The 26,888-nt window shown below is 38.8% G+C and overlaps 1 protein-coding gene across 1 annotated transcript; it reads left to right on the top strand.

Annotated features, from left to right (window-relative positions):
• The first annotated feature begins 7,802 nt into the window (after positions 1-7,802).
• LOC131007943 (uncharacterized) lies at positions 7,803-14,513 on the top strand. Its single transcript, XM_057934853.1, has 3 exons — positions 7,803-8,329; positions 10,061-10,136; positions 12,050-14,513. The coding sequence occupies exon 3, from the start codon at positions 12,051-12,053 to the stop codon at positions 14,511-14,513; it is 2,463 nt and encodes an 820-aa protein (XP_057790836.1). The 5' UTR covers positions 7,803-8,329; positions 10,061-10,136; position 12,050.
• Positions 14,514-26,888: the final 12,375 nt, after the last annotated feature.

Raw genomic sequence — 26,888 nt, 5'->3', positions numbered from 1 at the left:
AATACGGTGGAGTGAATTGATCCAATTGGCACTGCACCAAGCTGGACAGCGTGAGTGTGAAAATGCAGACGCATAAATCCAACTTCAATTTGGAGCGGCAAAGATGCTTCAAGCTCATTCTTTTCGACAGCCCAAGAATTGGGCATTTGGGAGCAAAACCAAATGCAGATTGTTGATGCACTAGACTAGTTTAGTTTAGTGGTAAGCAACTACCACCTACACACATGTTGAACAACGTCCGGTTGAACTCCCTCACCGCCTCCGGCACGTCCGCCTCCACCGCCAGAGGCGCGAATCCGTTCACCCACGCCTCGTAGTTCGCCTCCATCGCCGAGAACACCTGCTCGATTTCCCCCTGCTCGAACCCCCCGTGGTAATTGTGGTCGTTTAGGTAATTCCGGCGAGTTTCCGGCGACTTTGGCAAAATTAAAAAAAAATCTTAACGGTGTTAAACAGCCGTTAGGGCATAGGGTCCGACTGTTAAAAATTAGACACTCTAAGGGTTTAGTTGGCCCAACTTCGACTATAGGGAGCCAAACGTGATAAGGCCACTATGATAGGGGCTTATTTGATACTTAACCCAATAAAAAATCCCTTCAAAGAAACTAAAATATATAGAGTTAATAAATTATAGCTCAATAGAAAAGAAAGAAAGAAAAAATTGTGGCAAAGTATAGAAAATAAAATCACCACAAGATATAGAACATAAATAAAAGTTCTTTATCATTATTATTATTACTATAATAATAATAAAAATAATAATAATAATAATAATAATAATAATAATAATAATAATAATAATATTATTATTATTATTATTATTATTATTATTATTATTATTATTATTATTATTATTATTATTATTATTATTATTATTATTATTATTATTATTATTAAATAGAGTAATTTTGAAGAATTTAAATTTATTTACGAGTGTAGTAGTAGTAGATTTAAAAACAGGGACATAATAGGTAAACCACTCTTATTCTCGGTATCTTATAATTGTTTATTATAAATATAAAAATTATTATTATATAATAAACTCTAATTAATATTTAGTGTGGATTTTGAAAATAGCCTATTTAATTTAGTAAACTTAAAAATTACCCACTAAGATAAAAACTTTAAAAAAATACCCACACTTACCATTTTACCCCTTTAAACAGCCTTCAAAAAATTTGCGTATTTCACAACCCAGTGAAATTCACAACCAGAATTTTTTAGTTGTGAATTCACAACCATAATTTTTTAGTTGTGAATTCTTAATTTTCTATCTCATTAATATCCGGTCAAATTTAGTGTTGAGTGGCCAATCGAAATATTATGTCCAAATTTGTCGATTACTAAAACGACATCAGTCTATAAAGATAGCAAAATGAGATAGATAACGTCATTTAATATAGACTACCATTTCAATGAAAACTAGTATACGCCCATTCGTGCGATGCACAACGGGCATCGAAATTAAATGATAAATTTAAATGAAGAAATAAATATAAATAATAAAAAAGCCCAAAATATAAACAAATAGTATAAAAATATGTTATTCAAAAAATAGAAAAATAGATAAATTTCAAAACGAGTAGCGATATTTTCATAATTTTAAAAATATGTTATTCAGGAAAATAGATAAATTTAAAAACGAGTAGCGATATTTTCATAATTTTATAAATATGTTATTCAGAAAAATAGAAAAATATGATTTTATCTCCAACGTTATCAAGTTGAGCTATTTTTTCCACTGTGATTGAAATGCAACTTTTAGAGTTGAATCGACGTTTTGATGAAGTGAACATATAACTACTTTATGCATGGCATGCTTGGATCTTAGAGATTGAATTTGATATTGAAAGCTATTTCGCCTTGCAAAGTTTTGTCCTTCTTAATTTTATGAAGTTGCGTTGTATGAACTTGAAAGTCAATTTGAAAGTTACTTTTGTAATTTAAATGATATTATAATCATGTTAATGATTATTATTTATTTTTAATTTAATTAAAAAAATTGGACCCCTGTGAATCGAAAGTTTGGCTCCGCCACTAAAAGTAAGTAGACTTCTTATTCGTAAATAAGATATTGCTTAAATGTAAAATAAATTTTTCATAAAATCAAATAAGACTTTTATTTACGGCAAAAAGACTTTAAAATTTTCTATTCGTAAATGAGACTTTTGCTTAAACGTAAATAAGACTTTTCATAAAATCAAATAACTTGACTTATTATTTATGAATGAGACTTTGCTTAAACATAAATAAGACTTTTCATATAATTAAATAAGACTTGACTTATTATTCGTAAATGAGACTTTTTCTATTAAATGCAAATAAGTTTTTTTAGAAAATCGAATAATTAAGACTTTAGGTTTCTTATTCGTAATGAGATTTTTGTTTGAATTTTTTTTTTCATAAAATCAAATAAGACTTTTCTTAGGTGCAAAAAAGATTTTTCTTAAAAAGCAAATAAGACTTTTTTTTAATAGCAAATATAAGACTTTCAGACTTTTATTCGCAAATGAAAATTTTGTTTGAATGTAAACAATATTTTTCATAAAATCAAATAAATTTTTTTATTTGTAAACAAGGCTTAAATAAGATTTCTCTTAATAGCAAGTAAGACTTTATGCAAAAATGAAACTTTTCATATAATCAAATAAAACTTTATAAATAAATTTGTAATAAAAGTCTATAAAGACATTGTGGTTTAATGGATAAGACATTGTTCTTTGGAATTAAAGATTTAGGGTTCAATTCCCTTAATTAAATTTATTTTTTAATAAGCATGACTTGGCAGCGCTGGCCTACACTCGACCTACCCTTGGCTCGATCTCATATATAAGATCGGTCTCATGTAAGTTACATGAGACCAGTCTTATGTAATTAAGTGCATGTGCCTTTTTTTTCTTAATTCTTATGTAAATTATAATCAACGTATACAATTGAAATAGATGGAGTATCAAATTATTTTTAACTGTCACTCTTTCTTTTATTAGTATTTTACTTCTTATAAATTCAATAGTTACGCGGACAAATTTAATGCACTATGATTTTATCAACATAATTTTCTCCAAACCGTTACACATAATCAACTATTGATTTTCTAAGATGAATTTTTTTTTTCTTTAAAAGATAGATAGTATGTGTCAAAAAGATATTACTACCTTCATCAACAAAAAAATGTGATCTTTATGTCATTTTGATTCTTTTACAATAAAGATGATGTTTTCATTTTGATACACATAATCCTATATTCTGAATGCATTTATACTTAGTATATCCAAAAGATTTATCTCGCTATTCATTTATTAATTGACTAACAAATCACTCATTCTCCACTTTATACACATTTTTCAATAATTTATTAAAATTCATGCCCTTCAAACCACACCACACCACACTACACTTTTTTCAAAATGGAGTGAGTATTAATTATAGAATAAACTTTCATGTTTAAGGATCATATAGAGTCATTGGCGGACACGTGGGGTGCAAAGGGGGTTCTCAAGTCACCATCAAGCGGCCAATTATAGTTTTAATGTTTTGCTTTACCTTTTATAATCTCTTCAAATCAATTTGAATCTATTGGCTTTGGGGAGTATGTTTAGATAAATAGATAAAATTATCATATATTTTTATATAAAATATTAAAAAAATTAAAATACCAAAATTTCTATTTTTTTCATTTTCTATAAATAGTGACCACTCATGCTATATATGTATATTTCAACGCACCTTCAAATTCTCTCATTCGTAATTTGAATTTCTATTAGTTTGTTATTTTTCTTATTTTTAATTTTTTTGCTATATTTTAATTTATACTTAAAATTATTATGATTAAAATAATAATAAAATAATTTTATATAATGTTGTGGTTGGGTGGTTGGGGTGATCATTGATACACCAATAAAATTAGCGGTGGTTGGATTGCGATGAATATTGATAATGTGGAAGATGGTTGGCTGATGGTTGCTGACTGAGTGATTAGGGTGGTCATAAAATAATATTTTTTGTGCATCCGCCCTATATATATCAAGTAATCATATACTACGGTAGGATATATATAATAATTACCACATCACATAAATTCTTCATTAAATTATGATTTAGTCATAAAAAAATACTAGTATATATTTTACACATATAACTCTAAGGCCATCGATATACAAGTTGGTCGCCAAAGTATAAGCCAAGTTCACTAACATCCCACGGACACGCTTGCTCCTCACACCTCTTCAAATCTCTGTCGGAATCGAACAGATCGAATCGTCCATGCAACTTTCCGAGACTCAAATCGCACGTGGCGAAACTCCTCTTTCTCTCTACGATCCAAGGGCATCGAAACGTCTGCAAGTTTTTAGGCTTGATGGTCGTGGTTGCGACCGGGTCGCCGTTGGTCACGCATTGCGTCACCAACGACGTGTTATTTGTGGAGCCGTTGTAGATATCGATTCTATAGTCGTATATGACGAGTGAGGAGCCAAAACGGATGAGTGCGTAAGAGAAAATGAACACAAGTAGCAACTCTTTAGATGGGAAGAAAGCCATTTTTTTAATTTCTTTTTTCTACTAGCTAGCTAGGGTTTACTTTGTGGATGCTATATATACTACTCCATATTGGCCAAATTAAGCATGTATTTTTCAGATTATCAATTGAATTATGAATTTAAACCATTAATATTATTACACCCCATCAATAATTAATTTGGGTCTGCATGATTATGTACACTTACACAAATATATATGCAAATATAATCGCGAGCATATATGTTTTAATTAGCAGTATTGATTCTTTCCCTATTTGTTGAAACTGAAGATATATATACATGTAGGGAGAATTTATATAGCGCGTACAACTCAGTTATGAGTGAGCAGTACTTACCGGTGAGGACCGCTAGCATGTACTGTTTTCTTTTTTATTGATTTTTTTGTTTAATTTTTTTTTTTATTATACCTAGCTAGCTAGCTGATAAATTGTGATAATTATGAATCATTAAATTTACAAATTATAGAACAATCAGTGTCTAATCTATTGTTTTATTAATCTCTTTGAAGTGAATATAGATATCAATATTTTAAACCGTTCTAACAATTAAATTTGTTTCGGCTATTACACTTTTTTTTTTGATTATCTGAGTTACCACAGTCTCTCTTTTTATTTTTCAAAATTTTCTATCACATGGTGGGTCATTTTCTCACTCACGTTACAATTAATTATCATTATTAACATTAAATTTAGGCGATACCTTCACTCACAATATACTCAATTATTTTATAAAAACTCATGCTATTTTTTTCTAGGACTATTTTTTGTGGATGGGGGAAAGTATTTAGTTATTGATATTTAATTTCCCATAGAATCAATTGGTAATTACCTGGACAAATTTAATGCACTGTTATTTTCTAAATAGAATATTAAATATTGTATTAAATATAATTAATCACTTCTTATCGGAAATAAACAATTGGGTTTTAAAGATTTTTGTGATCATTTAGAAAAGAGTTAGACTTGACTATTATGAGGAATCATTGAAACCATACGTATCATTAGTTTCACGCGATACATACACCCGGCCTATACTAATCTAAATAACTAATTAGGTTTTCAGGATTTTTGCATGTAATCGTTGAAAAGAGAGATAAATTTCATAAAAAATAATTCTACGCTTGTATTTAGGGAGGGGAACGGTGATTACTAAAAGAGTGAAATTTCATAAATAATAGTAATCTTTTAACAATATCGTGATTCGTATGACTCAGACAATTAAATTTCGCGCTAAGTATTTAATTTCACGTGATCCATACAGTGGGCCTAAACTAATCCACGAATTAATACATTCCAAATAAAAGGTTGGATATATTTTTCCTCCTTTGGTCTGTGACATTTATATAAGTTCTGATCTCAATTTCCATAGGAATAACAATTCCTAAATATCATTTTGCACTTCATATTTAATTGATTTAAGTTTTCGAAAAGAAAAACAATTCGTATTGGCTAATTTGCTATTGTCAAAAGTAATTAATTTATGTCACACCCCAATTCTTGAATGAATAAACTATAATCGAGGTGCAACTAATTCATAGAAATAAACAAGGAACAACCTCGTTAAAACCTGAATAAAATAACAAGTCGGGCTAGTCCCCTTTGGACCACAAGTTTAGTGTCATGCTTCTGATAACCAACATTTAGAATGAAATACTTGTGAAATAATAGTCTCGGCTCAACAAAATATATATAGAAGTTGAGAGTCTAAGCTCGATAAGAAACATAATTCAGAATTTACATAAAGGTCTTATGTTTAGAGGAACAAAAGATAAAAGAGCTAGTGTAACAGCGGAAGACAAAATACGGAGTTGAATCCTAGCCTCAGCTCTGCCCCGTCATCACCTGCCGTTAACCTGAAAAACATTTGAAAGCATTTTTGGGCTAAGTACTAATGTACTTAGTAGGCTGCAACTTTAAAACATTTCATAATCTGAAGAACAATTTATCCAATTATACTTGACATGACTTAGAAGGTTTTAAATTGAAAGAGCTTCTAAGCATGTTAAAACATTTCAATACACATATATATATATATATATATATATATACTTAATTTGCGCGCAGTTGTCACACTCAATTCTGTTACTCGCTATGATCCCGGACCTTTTAGCCACCGACGGATCCGTTTCTCCCATTTACTTGAACTGAGGGCGTAACCCAGACAAGTTTACTTTTGACCTCGGGACGTTACCCAGGCAGGCCCTTACATTACATGCTTCGGAACACATCCAGCAAGCATCCTTATAACGCCTCTTAGTTAGTGCCCGTATGGAGATCAACCCACCGAGTCAGCTAACGGTGTACACAATTCTCAAATAACGTGTTAGGCTATAAGAGAACCTCAATTGATTCGTTGTGACGAGCATTAAACAGAGCAGAGTGCACAAAAATATTTTATTGGATAAACAGTTTATATTTCACGAACATTTAAAGCTCAATAGCTAAATCATACATTTGGAAAAATAAGCCCACCTGTTTAGGCAAAGCCTGTCGTTTAACGTTATCTCTGAATCGGAATAGCAGTGCTAATCCTCCTGACGTTCAAAGCCTACAAGAAATTTATTCTTAATAGGTCTCTTAAATCTAAACTCAAGTCGTGGTGTAGTGCTTAATATTCTATGATTCACTTAGCCGGGTTTTCAAAATTTAATGAATAAATAAATGAAAACAATTCTCTTGAGTTAAGAACACCAACAATATTCTTACTCGACTTTCTCTTGTAATTGGAAATATAAATAACCAATTAAAACATAAATATTCTTATTGCAAAATAAATGCAAATTTTATGTCATGCTTAGCATATAATAAGTAATTACTTAAAATATGCACATAATAATAATTTAATAATATTATTATGAAATTTATTCTTTAAAATAATTAATCAAACTCAAATAAGTCTAATTAATTAAATAGTGCAGTCCATTTAAATTAAAACTGCACAGCCCATGCTCTTAATAATTAAAACAAGCCCAGTTAAAAGGAATTAACAGCCCAACACTAAATAAATTTCGGCCCAACAAAAAGAAAAGCAAAGCCCAAGCTCAAGCCCAAAAGCCCCCATCCCTTCTTCTTCACTGTAATACCCCGTTTCTCCGAGTTAAATTTAGAATAATTTTTTTTAACTTAGATATTAAGTTGATTCACGCCGGATAAAAGAAAATGAATTTATTTTTAATTCCAACAAAAATGATTTACAAAAATATTTGTAAATTTAGTTATTAAATTTATATGCATTCCATATTTATTTAATTTAGCATTCAAGTATTTTTCACGAGATATTTATTTTTTTTACGAGATATTTATTTAGCGAATACTGAGCGATTATTACAGTTTTCATAATACAACCCGGAAGATATTTTTTTATCTACACCTACCCACCATTTCCACCCACTCTCCCCACTCACACTTTCCACTCTCCCCACTCACACTTCGCACCATACTTTGCCCCCCACCAAAATAAACTTTAGCCATAATACTCATTCCCTTCCACTCACCATTTCTCCTACATACCAAGGAACAAGTGCAGAGGTAAGAACTGCAATCATAATTTCATAATTTAATTCTTACAACCTTCAGCAACTCCCAAGCTCTCTCTCTAAAAAAAAAAACGCCACTGCCCATGTAAGTTTGGAACTTTGAAATTCTTTCATTTTTTCCTTGTCTCTCTTGCAAATTTTGAATAAAGCAACATCTGAAATTCTTGTACAACTCCATTCACAGAACTCCATTCACAGAAGTTTAGTAAACAACAACAAATACAACAACAAACACCAGCCGAAACCTCATCAAAAGGTTATAATTCTAACTCAATTAGTTTACTTCCTGTGCTAATTGAGCCTAAAGCAGAGAAACAAATCCATATTCATCATCTCACAGATATATGCATATATTTATATATATATATACATTCATGTATGTGCATAAGCAAGTACTAAATAGTTTTTCAAGTCTGTTAATAAACGAAAGAAAGAAAAGAGGAGTCTTGATCTTGATTTAGCTTGCTTTCGAGTTTGAGGCGTCGAATCGGTTGGTTGTTGTTGCTGCTTGTGTGCGTGAGTCTTGGGGTGGGCGGCGGCGACCAGCTGCTGGTCGTGGCAGCCGGAGTTCAGTGAGGGAGAACGGCGAGGCGGCTTACCGCTGCTGCAGTCGCCGGAAGGTCGAGAGAGAGAGACCGAGGGAGGCAGCGGCGTTCCGTCGTTGCCAAGGAGGAGAGAGAACAGGGGGGTACAGAGGGAGATGAGGTGGGTGGTCCTTCGTTGGTGGCCGAGCCGCGGCGGCGGAGAGAGGCTGGGATGGCAGCCGGCGATGGAGAAGATGTACAGCAACAGCAGCGCCGGCTCTGGGATGGTGGCAGGCGGTCCGACCAACCGCTGCTCTCTGTCTCGGGGCAGCGAGGGCGGCCACGCTGTCGGCTGGGGAAGGAGAGGACGACGGCGGCGGTGGCTTGATGCTCCTGCTGCCCGTCGATCCAGAGAGAGTCGAAGTCGGCGGCGGTAGTGGCTTCTCGCTGCTATCGCCGGAGTTCCAGAGGGAGGATCGGAGTTTGAGAGGAGAGAGCTGGTGGCGGCAGCTCGTCGCTGCTGCTCCTCCGGCGAGCTCCACGGTGGGCGGCTGTTACCAGCCGAAGAAGAGGGAGCCGAGCGAGGGAGAAGAGAGTGAGATGTGATAGTATGTGTGTGTGTGTGCGGCTGGGGAGGAAGAAAAAGGGTGGTGGGGGTGTTGGGCTTTAGGTTTGGGTTAGGGGTTGGGCTTTAAATTTGGGCCGGGTTTTTAATTAGTGTTGGGCTGAAAATTTTGTTAGAATTTGGGCCGAGTTGGGCCGTTTTTTTTTCATTTTTTTATTTATTTTTTTTCAGTTGGGCTTGAGTCTTTGGGCCAAGTCAGTAATGGGCTCAGTTTATTTAATTTAGTTATGGGACGATTTTATGAGTACTTGGGTCGAGATTTTTAATTAAATGGGCTCAGTTTATTTAATTTAGTTATGGGACGATTTTATGAGTACTTGGGCCGAGATTTTTAATTAAATGGGCTGAGTTATTTCTTAATTTTGGGCCGATTTTCTTTTATTAAGTTGGGCCTTTGATTATTTTAAATCATGGGCTGCCCAAGTATTTATTTAATTGGATTTGTGCATATTTTATTTAAAGGAGCTACACTATTATAATTAATTAGACTTATTAAGTTTAATTAATTATTTTCAAAGAGTAAATTTTTATAATAATATTAAATTATTATTATAAGCATATTTTAAGTAATTACTTATTATATGCTAAGCATGACATGAAATTGCATTATATTTTGCAAAAAGAGTATTTATGATTTAATTGGTTTTATTTATAATTCCAATTATTAAAGAAAGATGAGTAAGAATATTGTTGGTGTTCTTAACTCAAGAGAAATGTTTTCAATTATTTATTCATTAAATTTTGAAAACCCGGCTAAGTGAATCATAGAATATTAAGCACTTCACCATGACTTAAGATTAGAATTCAAGGAGACCTATTAAGAATAGATTTCTTGTAGGCTTTGAGCATCAGGAGGATTAGCACTGCTATTCCGATTCAGAGATAAGGTTAAACGACAGGCTTTGCCTAGACAGGTGGGCTTATTTTTTCAAATGTATGATTTAGCTATTGAGCCTAAATATTCGTGTAATATAAACTGTTTATCCAATAAAATATTTTTGTGCACTCTACCATGTTTAATGCTCGTACAGTTAATCAATTGAGGTTCTCTTATGACCTAACACGTTGTTTGAGAATTGTGTACACTTGTTAGATGACTCGGTGGGTTGATCTCCATCGGGCACTAACCAGAGGCGTTATAAGGGTGCTCGACTGGATGTGTTCCGGAGCATAGTTATGATAGACCTGTCTGGATTAATTTCCGAGGTTTATTTTACTTGACTGGGTTACGCCCTCAGTTCAAGTCAGCGGGAGACAGAGATCCGTCGGTGGCTAGAGGTCCGGGATCATAGCGAGTAACAGAATGGAGTGTGCAAACGCGCGCAAAATAATTAAGTATATATATATGAAAATGTTTTAACATGCATAGAAGTTATTTCTCTTTAAAACCTTCTATGTCATGTCAGTAAGATTGGATAAACTGTTCTTCAGATTATGAAATGCTTTAAAAGTTGCAGCCCACTAAGTACATTAGTACTTAGCCCAAAATTACTTTCAAATGTTTTCAGGTTAATGGCGGGTGATGACGGGGCAGAGCTGAGGCTAGAGTTCAACTCCTTATTTTGATTTCCGCTGCAGAACTAGCCAGTATCTGTCTTTTGTTTCTTAACTTAAGACCTATCATGTTGCGATTCTAAACAATATCTTTTGTTGAGCCTAAACTATTGACTCTCAAAGTATTTCAATCAGTGAATGTTGGTTATCGGAAGCATGAAACCGAACTTGTGATCCTAAGGCTTTGAATGTTGTTGATTGATTAGTATTACTTGATTTCTATCTTTCTTCATTCAAAGGGCATTGCCCAACATTTTTATTCTATTATCTGAATTTCACAAGGTTCTTCCCTTGTTCATTTATATGATTTTAGTCGTACCCCAGTTATAGTTTATTCCTTCAAGAATTGGGGTGTGACAGAATGGTATCAGAGCATGAGTTTTCTTTCATGTTTCTGATAACCATAAGTTTTTAAATGTCGAGTCTAGAATAGTACCTCTAGACTTCTAAGAAAGTTGTTGAACCTCAGCTCGCCGTCACACTGCCGCAGGAAAAAGGTACGATTTAAAAGTTTCAAAGTTATTAAATGTTTTAAGAGTTTTCAAGAAGTGCGCGCTTCAGTAAATGATGCTATGTGAATTGCTTAACGCTTTCCATATGCTATAAGTTATGAATTGCTAATTGCTTTCATATTGTTATTTTGAGTCTCCGACTCATATAACCAGCTAAGTATCGTGTTTGGGACAACCCGAGCCCTTAACGATAAGATAAGTCAGTATCGTGTTTTGGACAACCCGAGCCCTTAACGATAAAATGAAGTAAAGTCGTGTTTAGGACTATCGAGCTTTTCACGAATACTAGATGTATGATCGAGTTAGATTCTTTGAATCTTTCCGGCAATACAAAAGTTTCATGTGACATTAAATGTCCACATGTTTCAGGTTTCAAAGAGAATGAACGAATAAGAAAGTTATGTTATTGTTTTAGGTTCACTGCCTATACGATCAGAATAATAAGAACTCTTACAACTGTTTGAGTACCACCCAAGAATGTCTTGGGAATGTTAGTCGTGATAGCCCCGCTTGATCGATTTAAGTAAGGACTGGTAAGATAGAAACGTTTAACATAGATATGTTATAACGTAGAAGCAATGAGATAAGATTAAGGATTCACTTGAGTATTCCACCCAGATAGATCAGTTTCCCCATAGAGTTAGCCTTACATAGGGTTACACTATAGAAGTAATATACCTTAAGTATATCTATGTATGTATATATGTATGCATGCATGCAGAATAAGTCTCACTTTTGTGTTATTTTCGTTCGTAAATCAGAATGGAAGACGCACCAAGAAGACGCGGTAGGGGACGAGGACGTGGTCGTGGTCGTGGACGCGGCAGGGGATTCATCCCTGAAGAGCCAATCCAACAAGTAGCACCAAATCGTACTGCTGAAGAGAAGTTTCGCAAGGAAAAACCTCCAACATTTGACGGGCTGGGCGATCCAACAGACGCCGAAAAGTGGATTAGGGCCATAGAGCGTATCTTTAACTACATCCGTTGCGAGGACGAAGACAAAGTAACTTGTGCAACCTACCAACTGGTGGATGAAGCCGACTTCTGGTGGGAATCTGTGAGGCGCACAATGACTGAGGAACAGTGGGAAAATTTCACTTGGGAAGATTTCAAGACTGAATTATACGAGAAGTACATACCGGGATGCTATAGACAAAAGAAGCAGAATGAGTTCTGGAATCTGAAGCAGAGGGCTGGGACAGTTACTGAGTACGATAGAGCCTTCAATCAGCTATCAAGATATGCTCCGACGCTGGTGGACACTGATGAGAAACGTGCAGAAAAATTTAGGAATGGACTGCGCCATGAGATATCAATCTCCCTAGCAAGCCAGGGAGGTCTCACCTACGCACAAACTTTGAGCAGGGCTCTCACCATTGAGTCATTGCTACCAAAGGAAAAAGGGAAAGCTCCGGGACAGTCTGGATTCGTACCACCTCAAGATGGTGGTAAAGGAAAAAGAAAGTGGAACGAGGGAACTGGAGGAAACCCCGGGAATGGAAATGGAAAGAAGCCGTGGGCTGCTAACCAAAATCAGAATCAACGTCAGAATCAACAGCCGCAAGCAATGGGACGACCACTCTGCCCAAAGTGTCAGCGACCTCATTCAGGGGAATGCCTGAAAGGAATGAATATATGCTATAGATGTGGGGAAACTGGGCACTATGCTTCAGTATGTCCGAAGAAGAACGGAGGAGCACCTCAACAGCAAAACCCCAAAAATCAACAGCGACAAAATCAGGGCCCTGGAGGACAACGGGGACAGCCACAGAATGCTAGGGCCTATGCCCTTAACCAAAATCAAGCAGCAGGAAACCAAGGAAACTTGGCAGGTATGATTAATGCTTTCGACGTGCCGATTATAGCTTTGTTTGATACTGGAGCGTCCCACTCTTTCATTTCACATGCTGCTTGTAAGAGATTAGAACTGGCTCCACAATTGGCTGAGATAACTTTAGAAGTTAACACCCCTGGTAATGGAATATTGACTGCTAAGGACATTATCTCGAACTTAGAGCTGAACATAGGTGCTGAAACATTTAAGGCAGATTTGTATGTCATCACTATGATAGAGTTTGACATAATCCTAGGGATGGACTGGCTTACTCAAGTCGGTGCCACGATACTGTGTAGCGAGAGAAAGATCTCTTTCCAATCCGCTGGAAAGGAGAAGGCAAGTTTTCATGGCATAAGAATGGGAGGAAGAGTACCAGTGATTTCGGCGATGAAGGCCACAAAGATAATGAGAACGGGAGAATGTCAGGCTTTTCTGGTCAGTTTGACAGGAGAACATGAAGTAAAGAAAACGATCGAAGAAGTTCCAGTGGTGCGAGAATTCAAAGATGTTTTTCCCGAAGAATTGCCCGGTATGCCACCGAACAGACAACTAGAATTCACGATTGATCTAGAACCCGGGGCAGCACCAGTGTCAAAGGCACCATACAGAATGGCCCCGCCAGAGTTACAAGAATTGAAAGTGCAACTACAAGAACTGTTGGATCTAGGTTTCATACAGCCTAGCGTGTCACCGTGGGGAGCACCAGTCTTATTCGTCAAGAAGAAAGATGGTTCACTAAGGATGTGTATCGATTATAGAGAATTAAACAAGCTCACGATAAAGAATAGATATCCTCTTCCAAGGATAGACGACTTGTTTGATCAGTTGAAAGGAGCCGGTGTGTTTTCCAAGATTGATCTAAGATCTGGTTACCATCAACTCAAGATGAAAAGAGAAGACATTCCAAAGACAGCATTTCGAACGCGTTACGGACATTACGAGTTCACAGTGATGCCCTTTGGATTAACGAATGCCCCAGCCGTTTTCATGGATTTGATGAACCGAGTGTTCCATCAATATCTCGATAGTTTTGTCTTAGTGTTTATTGACGACATTCTCATCTACTCTAAGACTGAAGAACAACACGAGGAGCACTTGCGCATCGTACTCGAAACCCTGCGTAATGAGAAATTGTTTGCTAAATTCAGCAAATGCGAGTTTTGGTTGAGAGAAGTAATGTTTCTCGGTCACATCGTGTCGACTGAAGGAATCAAAGTAGACCCCGCCAAGGTCGAAGCAGTCAAGGAATGGAAGGCACCATCAAATGTCAATGAGATCAGGAGTTTCCTCGGTCTAGCAGGTTACTACAGAAGATTCATCGAAGGATTCTCGAAATTGGCTAGGCCAATGACTCAGCTTTTGAAGAAGGGGACTAAATACGTTTAGTCTGAAGCGTGCGAACAAAGTTTTAAGGAGCTTAAGACTAGGCTGACTACTGCACCAGTGTTAGCAATACCAGAAGAGAATGAAGAATTCGTGGTGTATACTGATGCCTCGAAACTAGGATTGGGTTGCGTGTTGATGCAAAATCAGAAAGTGATAGCATACGCGTCTCGTCAATTGAAGCCCCATGAGCTGAAGTACCCGACTCATGATTTAGAACTAGCAGCCGTCGTGCACGCGCTGAAGATTTGGAGACACTATCTCTACGGAGTTAAGTGTGAGATCTTTACAGATCATAAGAGTTTGAAATACTTCTTCGAGCAAAAGGATTTAAACATGAGACAACGAAGATGGCTCGAATTAGTAAAGGATTATGATTGCACCATCAGTTATCATCCAGGAAAAGCGAATGTAGTAGCTGACGCCCTGAGTCGAAAGACGAAGGCTAAGCTAGGGTATTTCATCACCCAGCAGAAGGAACTGATTCGTGACTTCGCCTCACTCAGTTTGGAAATTGTTCATCCTCCAGACACAGTATCGGGTTGTGTTGCTGCATTGATAGCTAAACCTGATTTGAGAGAAAGAATTGTGCAAGCACAAAAAGAAGATTGGTTCTTGGAGAAGATGCGTCTAGCTGCAAGAACGAATGAAACGAAAGGATTCACTGAAGCAAAGGATAATGCACTATTGGTTGGTGAAAGATTGTGTGTGCCACACAAAGAAGAATTAAAGAACGAGATTATGAGCGAGGCTCATGATACTCCTTACACTGCACATCCAGGCAGCACAAAGATGTATCAGGATTTGAAGAAAATTTTCTGGTGGAAAGGAATGAAAAGAGATGTAGCGTTGTTTGTAGAGCGATGTCTCGCTTGTCAACAAGTGAAGGCCGTGCATCAGAGGCCGTATGGAATGCTGCAACCACTACCTATCCCTGAGTGGAAGTGGGAGCACATTAACATGGACTTCGTAGTGAGCCTACCGAGGTCGGCACGTGGAAACACTGCTATTTGGGTCATAGTGGACCGATTATCAAAGTCAGCGCACTTTCTGCCAATTCAAATGACTTTTGGATTGGAGAAACTTGCAAAGTTATATGTCAAAGAGATAGTACGCCTCCACGGTGTACCTGTATCTATCACATCAGATCGTGACACCAGATTCACATCGCGTTTCTGGGAAAGTTTACAAGAAGCAATGGGCACTCAGCTGAATTTCAGCACAGCATACCACCCTCAGACTGACGGGCAGTCAGAAAGAACGATTCAGATTCTAGAAGATATGCTGCGAACGATTGTCGCAGACAAAGGTGGAAGTTGGGAGGATTTGTTACCTCTTGTAGAATTTGCTTATAACAACAGTTATCAAGCAACAATTGGAATGGCTCCATATGAGGCTTTGTATGGCCGAAAATGTCGATCGCCACTTTACTGGGATGAAGTGGGCGAGAGAAAGTTATTAGGTCCTGAACTGGTCCAACAGATGGTTGAGAAGGTCGACCACATCAAGCAAAGAATCAAAGAAGCTCAAGATAGACAAAAGTCTTACGCCGATAAACGCCGATCGGAGTTAGAATTCAATGTTGGGGATCGAGTTTTCCTCAAAGTTTCTCCCTCAAAGGGAGTTATACGTTTCGGAAAGAGGGGCAAGTTACGACCCCGTTTTATAGGACCTTTTGAAATCCTAGATAAGATAGGCCCTGTAGCCTATAGGTTGGCATTGCCACCCAGTATTGGAGACGTGCACAATGTGTTTCATGTCTCTCAGTTAAGAAAGTATGTGTTTGATCCAAAACACGTGATTAAGCATGATGAAGTGGTCCTAGCTCATGACTTAAGTTATGAAGAGAAACCAGTCCAGATACTTGATCGCAAGGTTCAAGTTTTACGTAACAAGAACATCGTTCTTGTTAAAGTGAAGTGGAACCATCACGGGATGGAAGAGGCCACATGGGAACTTGAAGATTCAATGAAAGTCAAGTATCCCCAGTTAGATTATCAAGGTATGTAATTTCGGGGACGAAATTTTTTTTAAGGAGGGAGGGATGTAATACCCCGTTTCTCCGAGTTAAATTTAGAATAATTTTTTTTAACTTAGATATTAAGTTGATTCACGCCGGATAAAAGAAAATGAATTTATTTTTAATTCCAACAAAAATGATTTACAAAAATATTTGTAAATTTAGTTATTAAATTTATATGCATTCCATATTTATTTAATTTAGCATTCAAGTATTTTTCACGAGATATTTATTTTTTTTACGAGATATTTATTTAGCGAATACTGAGCGATTATTACAGTTTTCATAATACAACCCGGAAGATATTTTTTTATCTACACCTACCCACCATTTCCACCCACTCTCCCCACTCACACTTTCCACTCTCCCCACTCACACTTCGCACCATACTTTGCCCCCCACCAAAATAAACTTTAGCCATAATACTCATTCCCTTCCACTCACCATTTCTCCTACATACCAAGGAACAAGTGCAGAGGTAAGAACTGCAATCATAATTTCATAATTTAATTCTTACAACCTTCAGCAACTCCCAAGCTCTCTCTCTAAAAAAAAAACGCCACTGCCCATGTAAGTTTGGAACTTTGAAATTCTTTCATTTTTTCCTTGTCTCTCTTGCAAATTTTGAATAAAGCAACATCTGAAATTCTTGTACAACTCCATTCACAGAACTCCATTCACAGAAGTTTAGTAAACAACAACAAATACAACAACAAACACCAGCCGAAACCTCATCAAAAGGTTATAATTCTAACTCAATTAGTTTACTTCCTGTGCTAATTGAGCCTAAAGCAGAGAAACAAATCCATATTCATCATCTCACAGATATATGCATATATTTATATATATATATACATTCATGTATGTGCATAAGCAAGTACTAAATAGTTTTTCAAGTCTGTTAATAAACGAAAGAAAGAAAAGAGGAGTCTTGATCTTGATTTAGCTTGCTTTCGAGTTTGAGGCGTCGAATCGGTTGGTTGTTGTTGCTGCTTGTGTGCGTGAGTCTTGGGGTGGGCGGCGGCGACCAGCTGCTGGTCGTGGCAGCCGGAGTTCAGTGAGGGAGAACGGCGAGGCGGCTTACCGCTGCTGCAGTCGCCGGAAGGTCGAGAGAGAGAGACCGAGGGAGGCAGCGGCGTTCCGTCGTTGCCAAGGAGGAGAGAGAACAGGGGGGTACAGAGGGAGATGAGGTGGGTGGTCCTTCGTTGGTGGCCGAGCCGCGGCGGCGGAGAGAGGCTGGGATGGCAGCCGGCGATGGAGAAGATGTACAGCAACAGCAGCGCCGGCTCTGGGATGGTGGCAGGCGGTCCGACCAACCGCTGCTCTCTGTCTCGGGGCAGCGAGGGCGGCCACGCTGTCGGCTGGGGAAGGAGAGGACGACGGCGGCGGTGGCTTGATGCTCCTGCTGCCCGTCGATCCAGAGAGAGTCGAAGTCGGCGGCGGTAGTGGCTTCTCGCTGCTATCGCCGGAGTTCCAGAGGGAGGATCGGAGTTTGAGAGGAGAGAGCTGGTGGCGGCAGCTCGTCGCTGCTGCTCCTCCGGCGAGCTCCACGGTGGGCGGCTGTTACCAGCCGAAGAAGAGGGAGCCGAGCGAGGGAGAAGAGAGTGAGATGTGATAGTATGTGTGTGTGTGTGCGGCTGGGGAGGAAGAAAAAGGGTGGTGGGGGTGTTGGGCTTTAGGTTTGGGTTAGGGGTTGGGCTTTAAATTTGGGCCGGGTTTTTAATTAGTGTTGGGCTGAAAATTTTGTTAGAATTTGGGCCGAGTTGGGCCGTTTTTTTTTCATTTTTTTATTTATTTTTTTTCAGTTGGGCTTGAGTCTTTGGGCCAAGTCAGTAATGGGCTCAGTTTATTTAATTTAGTTATGGGACGATTTTATGAGTACTTGGGTCGAGATTTTTAATTAAATGGGCTCAGTTTATTTAATTTAGTTATGGGACGATTTTATGAGTACTTGGGCCGAGATTTTTAATTAAATGGGCTGAGTTATTTCTTAATTTTGGGCCGATTTTCTTTTATTAAGTTGGGCCTTTGATTATTTTAAATCATGGGCTGCCCAAGTATTTATTTAATTGGATTTGTGCATATTTTATTTAAAGGAGCTACACTATTATAATTAATTAGACTTATTAAGTTTAATTAATTATTTTCAAAGAGTAAATTTTTATAATAATATTAAATTATTATTATAAGCATATTTTAAGTAATTACTTATTATATGCTAAGCATGACATGAAATTGCATTATATTTTGCAAAAAGAGTATTTATGATTTAATTGGTTTTATTTATAATTCCAATTATTAAAGAAAGATGAGTAAGAATATTGTTGGTGTTCTTAACTCAAGAGAAATGTTTTCAATTATTTATTCATTAAATTTTGAAAACCCGGCTAAGTGAATCATAGAATATTAAGCACTTCACCATGACTTAAGATTAGAATTCAAGGAGACCTATTAAGAATAGATTTCTTGTAGGCTTTGAGCATCAGGAGGATTAGCACTGCTATTCCGATTCAGAGATAAGGTTAAACGACAGGCTTTGCCTAGACAGGTGGGCTTATTTTTTCAAATGTATGATTTAGCTATTGAGCCTAAATATTCGTGTAATATAAACTGTTTATCCAATAAAATATTTTTGTGCACTCTACCATGTTTAATGCTCGTACAGTTAATCAATTGAGGTTCTCTTATGACCTAACACGTTGTTTGAGAATTGTGTACACTTGTTAGATGACTCGGTGGGTTGATCTCCATCGGGCACTAACCAGAGGCGTTATAAGGGTGCTCGACTGGATGTGTTCCGGAGCATAGTTATGATAGACCTGTCTGGATTAATTTCCGAGGTTTATTTTACTTGACTGGGTTACGCCCTCAGTTCAAGTCAGCGGGAGACAGAGATCCGTCGGTGGCTAGAGGTCCGGGATCATAGCGAGTAACAGAATGGAGTGTGCAAACGCGCGCAAAATAATTAAGTATATATATATATGAAAATGTTTTAACATGCATAGAAGTTATTTCTCTTTAAAACCTTCTATGTCATGTCAGTAAGATTGGATAAACTGTTCTTCAGATTATGAAATGCTTTAAAAGTTGCAGCCCACTAAGTACATTAGTACTTAGCCCAAAATTACTTTCAAATGTTTTCAGGTTAATGGCGGGTGATGACGGGGCAGAGCTGAGGCTAGAGTTCAACTCCTTATTTTGATTTCCGCTGCAGAACTAGCCAGTATCTGTCTTTTGTTTCTTAACTTAAGACCTATCATGTTGCGATTCTAAACAATATCTTTTGTTGAGCCTAAACTATTGACTCTCAAAGTATTTCAATCAGTGAATGTTGGTTATCGGAAGCATGAAACCGAACTTGTGATCCTAAGGCTTTGAATGTTGTTGATTGATTAGTATTACTTGATTTCTATCTTTCTTCATTCAAAGGGCATTGCCCAACATTTTTATTCTATTATCTGAATTTCACAAGGTTCTTCCCTTGTTCATTTATATGATTTTAGTCGTACCCCAGTTATAGTTTATTCCTTCAAGAATTGGGGTGTGACATTCACCTAAGTCACGCACACACACACACACAAAATCAGAAACACACGCACACACTCACACCACACAACCGCCCAGCTCCCCCCCTTTCCCTCTTCCGGCGGACGACAGCAGCCGGCCTCCGGCCGCTGCCGCCGCCGCCCCTGACCTTCCTTTCCTTCTGTCTCCCTCTCTCACGACAGCTCACACACCCACACGAACTGGAAGCCGTCCCCCCCTCCCTTTTTTTCGACTCCGGCAGTCGGCGGCAGCAGCAGCGAAGAGCCGGCCACCACCGCCATGCCCGGCTCTCTCGACGGCTGGAGAGCCGCCGCCTTCTCCCCCTCTCTGAAAAGCCCTAGCTCCTGCCTCCCTCTCTCTCTCTCCGTCCTTAGCCCGACAGCAGCGGGCGGAGCCGCCGTGCCGCGCCTCCCTCTGTCTCACGGCCCTCTCACCTTCTGCGCACTCCGGCTGACAGTGGCGCGGAGCCACCGCCGACCGCCGCCTGCCCTCTTTCCCCTCTAGCTTCGACGGACAGCAGCTGCCAGGCCGCCGCCGTCGTCGCCGAGCTCCGACCCAGCCCAACAGAACACACACTCTCGGCTCAAAAGCGAGATCAAGACTCCATTTTTGGTTAAATCGATTCTTCACAACAGTAAAACACCCAAACACGACAAGCAAAAACAAAGCTCAAGACTCCTTCTTTCTTCTTTTATAAATCATGCTCTGATGTATGTAGAAACACAGATTGTATGCTCACTTGAATTCTTGTTGTTCTCTTCGGGTGTTGGAACGAGAGAGATGAATTGAGTGAATGAGAGAGAGTGCAGCGGAGGAGATATATTGAAGAGGGAATAGTGAGGCGGTGGAGTGAGCAAAAAAAATATCTTAGGAGGAAAGATGGGTTGGGCTTTGTCAAGATGGGTTGGGCTCTCATTTATTACCCATAAGTAATTAAAACATAAGGCCCAATATGAAATAAATCTCAACTCATGAAATGCTTGAATGCTTAATTAAATAAATATGCAATGCATATAAATTTAATAACTAAATTTACAAATGCTTTTGTAAATCTTTTTTTTTTGTTGGAATTTAAAAATAATTTCTTTTTTTTTTTCTTTTTCCGGCGCGAATCATCTTAATCTAAGTTCAAAGTATTCTAACTTAGCTCGAGGAAACGGGGTATTACATCCCTCCCTCCTTAAAGAAAATTTCGTCCCCGAAATTACATACCTTGGTAATCTAGCTCAGGATACTTGACTTTCATTGAATCTTCAAGTTCCCATGTGGCCTCTTCCATCCCGTGATGGTTCCACTTCACTTTAACGAGAACAATGTTCTTGTTCCGCAAAACTTGAACCTTGCGATCAAGTATCTGGACTGGTTTCTCCTCATAACTTAAGTCCTGGGCTAGGACCACTTCATCGTGCTTAATCACATGCTTTGGATCAAACACATACTTTCTTAACTGAGAGACATGAAACACGTTGTGCACGTCCCCAATACTAGGCGGCAATGCCAACCTATAGGCTACAGGGCCTATCTTATCTAGGATCCTAAAAGGTCCTATATAACGGGGTCGTAACTTGCCCCTCTTTCCGAAACGTATAACTCCTTTTGAGGGAGAAACTTTGAGGAAAACTCGATCCCCAACATTGAATTCTAACTCTGATCGGCGTTTATCAGCGTAAGACTTTTGTCTATCTTGAGCTTCTTTGATTCTTTGCTTGATGTGGTCGAATTTCTCAACCATCTGTTGGACCAGTTCAGGACCTAATAGCTTTCTTTCACCCACTTCATCCCAGTAAAGTGGTGATCGACATTTTCGGCCATACAAAGCCTCATATGGAGCCATTCCAATTGTTGCTTGATAACTGTTGTTATAAGCAAATTCCACGAGAGGTAACAAATCCTCCCAACTTCCACCTTTGTCTGCGACAATCGTTCGCAACATATCTTCTAAAATCTGAATTGTTCTTTCTGACTGCCCGTCAGTCTGAGGGTGGTACGCTGTACTGAAGTTCAGTTGAGTGCCCATTGCTTCTTGTAAACTTTTCCAGAAACGTGAGGTAAATCTGGTGTCACGATCTGACGTGATAGATACAGGTACACCGTGAAGGCGTACTATCTCCTTGACATATAACTTTGCAAGTTTCTCCAATCCAAAAGTCATTTGAATTGGCAGAAAGTGCGCTGACTTTGACAATCGGTCCACTATGACCCAAATTGCAGTGTTTCCACGTGCCGACTTCGGTAGGCTTACTACGAAGTCCATGTTGATGTGCTCCCACTTCCACTCGGGGATAGGTAGTGGTTGCAGCATTCCATACGGCCTTTGATGCACGGCCTTTACTTGTTGACAAGCGAGACATCGCTCTACAAACAACGCTACATCTCTTTTCATTCCTTTCCACCAGAAAATTTTCTTCAAATCCTGGTACATCTTTGTGCTTCCTGGATGTGCAGTGTAAGGAGTATCATGAGCCTCGCTCATAATCTCATTCTTTAATTCTTCCTTATGTGGCACACACAATCTTTCACTAACCATAAGTGCGTTATCTTTTGCTTCAGTGAATCCTTTCGTTTCATTCGTTCTTGCAGCAAGACGCATCTTCTCCAAGAACCAATCTTCTCTTTGTGCTTGCACAATTCTTTCTCTCAAATCAGGTTTAGCTATCAAGGCAGCTATACAACCCGATACTGTGTTCGGAGGATGAACAAACTCCAAACTGAGGGAGGCGAAATCACGAATCAGTTCCTTCTGCTGGGTGATGAAATACCCTAGCTTAGCTTTCATCTTTCGACTCAGGGCGTCAGCTACTACATTCGCTTTTCCTGGATGATAACTAATGGTGCAATCGTAATCCTTTACTAATTCGAGCCATCTTCGTTGTCTCATGTTCAAATCCTTTTGCTCGAAGAAGTACTTCAAACTCTTATGATCTGTAAAGATCTCACACTTAACTCCATAGAGATAGTGTCTCCAAATCTTCAAAGCGTGCACGACGGCTGCTAGTTCTAAATCATGAGTCGGGTAGTTCAGCTCATGGGGCTTCAATTGACGAGACGCGTATGCTATCACTTTCTGATTTTGCATCAACACGCAACCCAATCCTAATTTCGAAGCATCAGTGTACACCACGAATTCTTCATTCTCTTCTGGTATTGCTAACACTGGTGCAGTAGTTAGTCTTATCTTGAGCTCCTTAAAACTTCGTTCACAAGCTTCAGACCAAACATACTTAGTCCCTTTTCTCAAAAGCTGAGTCATTGGCCTTGCCAATTTTGAAAATCCTTCGATGAATCTTCTGTAGTAACCTGCTAGACCGAGGAAACTTCTGATCTCATTTACATTCGATGGTGCCTTCCATTTCTTGACTGCTTCGACCTTGGCGGGGTCTACTTTGATTCCTTCAGTCGACACTATGTGACCGAGAAACATTACTTCCTTCAACCAAAACTCGCACTTGCTGAATTTGGCAAACAGTCTCTCATTACGCAGGGTTTCGAGTACGATGCGCAAGTGTTCCTCGTGTTGCTCTTCAGTCTTAGAGTATATGAGGATGTCGTCAATGAACACTAAGACAAAACTATCGAGATACTGATGGAAAACTCGGTTCATCAGGTCCATGAAAACTGCTGGGGCATTCGTTAATCCAAAAGGCATCACGGTGAACTCGTAATGTCCATAACGCGTTCGAAACGCTGTCTTTGGGATGTCTTCTCTTTTCATCCTGAGTTGGTGGTAACCAGATCTTAGATCAATCTTGGAAAACACACCGGCTCCTCTCAACTGATCGAACAGGTCGTCTATCCTCGGAAGAGGATATCTATTCTTTATCGTGAGCTTGTTCAATTCTCTGTAATCGATACACATCCTTAGTGAACCATCTTTCTTTTTGACGAATAGGACTGGTGCTCCCCACGGTGATACGCTGGGTCGTATGAAACCTAGGTCCAACAATTCTTGTAGTTGCACTTTCAATTCTTGTAACTCCGGCGGGGCCATTCTGTATGGTGCCTTGGACACTGGTGCTGCTCCAGGTTCCAGATCTATCGTGAATTCTAATTGTCGGTCTGGTGGCAAACCAGACAATTCTTCAGGAAAGACATCTTTGAACTCTCGAACCACGCGAACTTCTTCGATCATTTTCTCTACTTCATGTTCTCCTGTCAAACTGACTAGGAAAGCCTGACATTTTCCCTTCCTCATCATCTTCGTGGCCTTCATTGCTGAAATCATTGGTACTCTGTCTCCCATTCTTATGCCATGAAAACTTGCTTTCTCCTTTCCAGCGGATTGGAAAGAGATCTTTCTCTCATTACACAGTATCGTGGCACCGACTTGAGTAAGCCAGTCCATCCCAAGGATCATGTCAAAATCTATTATAACGATGACATACAATTTTGCCTTAAATGTTTCAGCACCTATGTTCAGCTCTAAGTTCGAGATAACGTCCTTAGCAGCCAATCTTCCACCACCAGGGGTGCTAACCTCTAAAGTTGTCTCAGCCAATTGTGGAGTCAGTTTTAATCTCTTACAAGCAGCATGTGAAATGAAAGAGTGGGACGCTCCAGTGTCAAACAAGGCTATAATCGGCACGTCGAAAACATTAATCATACCTGCCAAGTTTCCTTGGTTTCCCGCTGCTTGATTTTGGTTAAGGGCATATGCCCTAGCATTTTGGGGCGGCCCCCGATGTCCTCCACGACCCTGGTTCTGTGGCTGTTGCGGTGCTCCTCCTCTGTTCCTTGGACATGCCGGAGCATAGTGCCCAGTTTCTCCACAGGTAAAGCAGACATTCATCCCTCTCAAACATTCTCCCAAATGGAGTTTCTGACATTTCGGGCAAGGTGTTTTAATAATTGGTTGATGTTGTTGGTTCTGAGGCTGATTCTGATTTTGGTTTGCAACCCATGGTTTCTTCCCATTTCCATTTCCAGGGTTTCCACCAGCTCCCTCGTTCCACTTTCTTTTTCCTTTACCACCATCTTGAGGTGGTACAAATCCAGACTGTCCCGGAGCTTTTGCTTTCTCCCTTGGTAGCAATGACTCAATGGTGAGAGCCCTGCTCAGTGTTTGTGCATAAGTGAGACCTCCCTGACTCGCTAGGGATATCGATATCTCGTGGCGCAGTCCGTTCCTGAATTTCTCTGCACGCTTCTCATCAGTGTCCACTAACATTGGTGCATATCGTGACAGCTGGTTAAAAGCCCTGTCATACTCAGTCACTGTCCCAGCCCTCTGCTTCAAATTCCAAAACTCGTTCTGTTTCTTCTGTCTATAGCATCCCGGTATGTACTTCTCATACAACTCATTCTTAAAATCTTCCCAAGTGAAATTTTCCCACTGTTCCTCAGTCATTGTGCGCCTCACCGATTCCCACCAGAAGTCGGCTTCGTCTACTAGTTGGTAAGTCGCGCAAGTCACTTTCTCCCCGTCTTCGCAACGGATGTAGCTGAAAATTCGCTCCACTGCCCTAACCCATTTCTCGGCGTCCGTGGGATCACCCAGACCATCAAACGTTGGAGGCTTTTCCTTACGAAACTTTTCTTCAGCAGTACGATTCGGTGCTACTTGTGGAACAGGCTGTTCAGGGACGAATCCCCTGCCGCGTCCGCGACCACGTCCTCGTCCCCTACCGCGTCCTCTTGGCGCATCTTCCATTCTGAATTACGGACGAAAACAACACAACAGTGAGACTCATTCCACATGCATACATACAAGTATACATACATAGATATACACAAGGTATATCGCTTCTATAGTGTAACCCTGTGAAGGCTAACTCTATTGGAAACTAATCTTAACTTAGTGGAGTACTTAAGTGAATCCTTAATCTCATCTCATTGCTTCTACGTTCTAACATATCTATGTTTAACGTCTCTATCTTACCAGTCCTTACTTAAATCGATCAAGCGGAGCTATCACGACTAACATTCCCAAGGTATTCTTGGGTGGTACTCAAACAGTTGTAAGAGGACCCTTCATTCTGATCGTATAGGCAGTGAACCTAAAACGATAACATAAACTTTCTCATTCATTCCTTCATTCATTTGTTTGTTTCTTTTGAAACCTTTAAAACACGTAGACAATAAATGTCACATTCCTTTAAAAACTTTACTTTTGCCGGAAAGATTCAAGGAATCTAACTCGACCGTTTATCATTGATTCGTTAAGGGCTCGGGTAGTCCCAAACACGAAATTAACTTGGTTATATGAGTCGGAGACTCAAAAAATAACAATATGAAAGCGATTTGCAATTCATAACTTATAGCATATAGAAAGCGATAAGCAATTCACATAGCATTATTCATTGAAAGCGCGCACTTCTTGAAAATTTTCAAAATATTTAATAACTTTGAAACTTTTAAAACGTACCTTACTTGCGGCAGTGTGACGGCGAGCTGAGGTTCAACAACTTTCTTAGAAGTCTAGGGGTACTAATCTAACCTCAACATTAGAAGCTTTTGGTTATCAGAGACATGAAAGAAAACTTATGCTCTGATACCACTCTGTCACACCCCAATTCTTGAATGAATAAACTATAATCGAGGTGCAACTAATTCATAGAAATAAACAAGGAACAACCTCGTTAAAACCTGAATAAAATAACAAGTCGGGCTAGTCCCCTTTGGACCACAAGTTTAGTGTCATGCTTCTGATAACCAACATTTAGAATGAAATACTTGTGAAATAATAGTCTCGGCTCAACAAAATATATATAGAAGTTGAGAGTCTAAGCTCGATAAGAAACATAATTCAGAATTTACATAAAGGTCTTATGTTTAGAGGAACAAAAGATAAAAGAGCTAGTGTAACAGCGGAAGAC

Source organism: Salvia miltiorrhiza, chromosome 2 (genome assembly GCF_028751815.1).
Source record: "Salvia miltiorrhiza cultivar Shanhuang (shh) chromosome 2, IMPLAD_Smil_shh, whole genome shotgun sequence".
Lineage (NCBI taxonomy): Eukaryota > Viridiplantae > Streptophyta > Magnoliopsida > Lamiales > Lamiaceae > Salvia > Salvia miltiorrhiza.
The sequence above is the reverse complement of the archived record's forward strand: the minus strand, read 5'-3'. Positions and strand labels throughout refer to the sequence as shown.

Excerpts from the sequence above, each read along its gene's own strand:
- LOC131007943 (XM_057934853.1), top strand. The coding sequence starts at position 12,051 with ATGGAAGACGCACCAAGAAGACGCGGTAGGGGACGAGGACGTGGTCGT.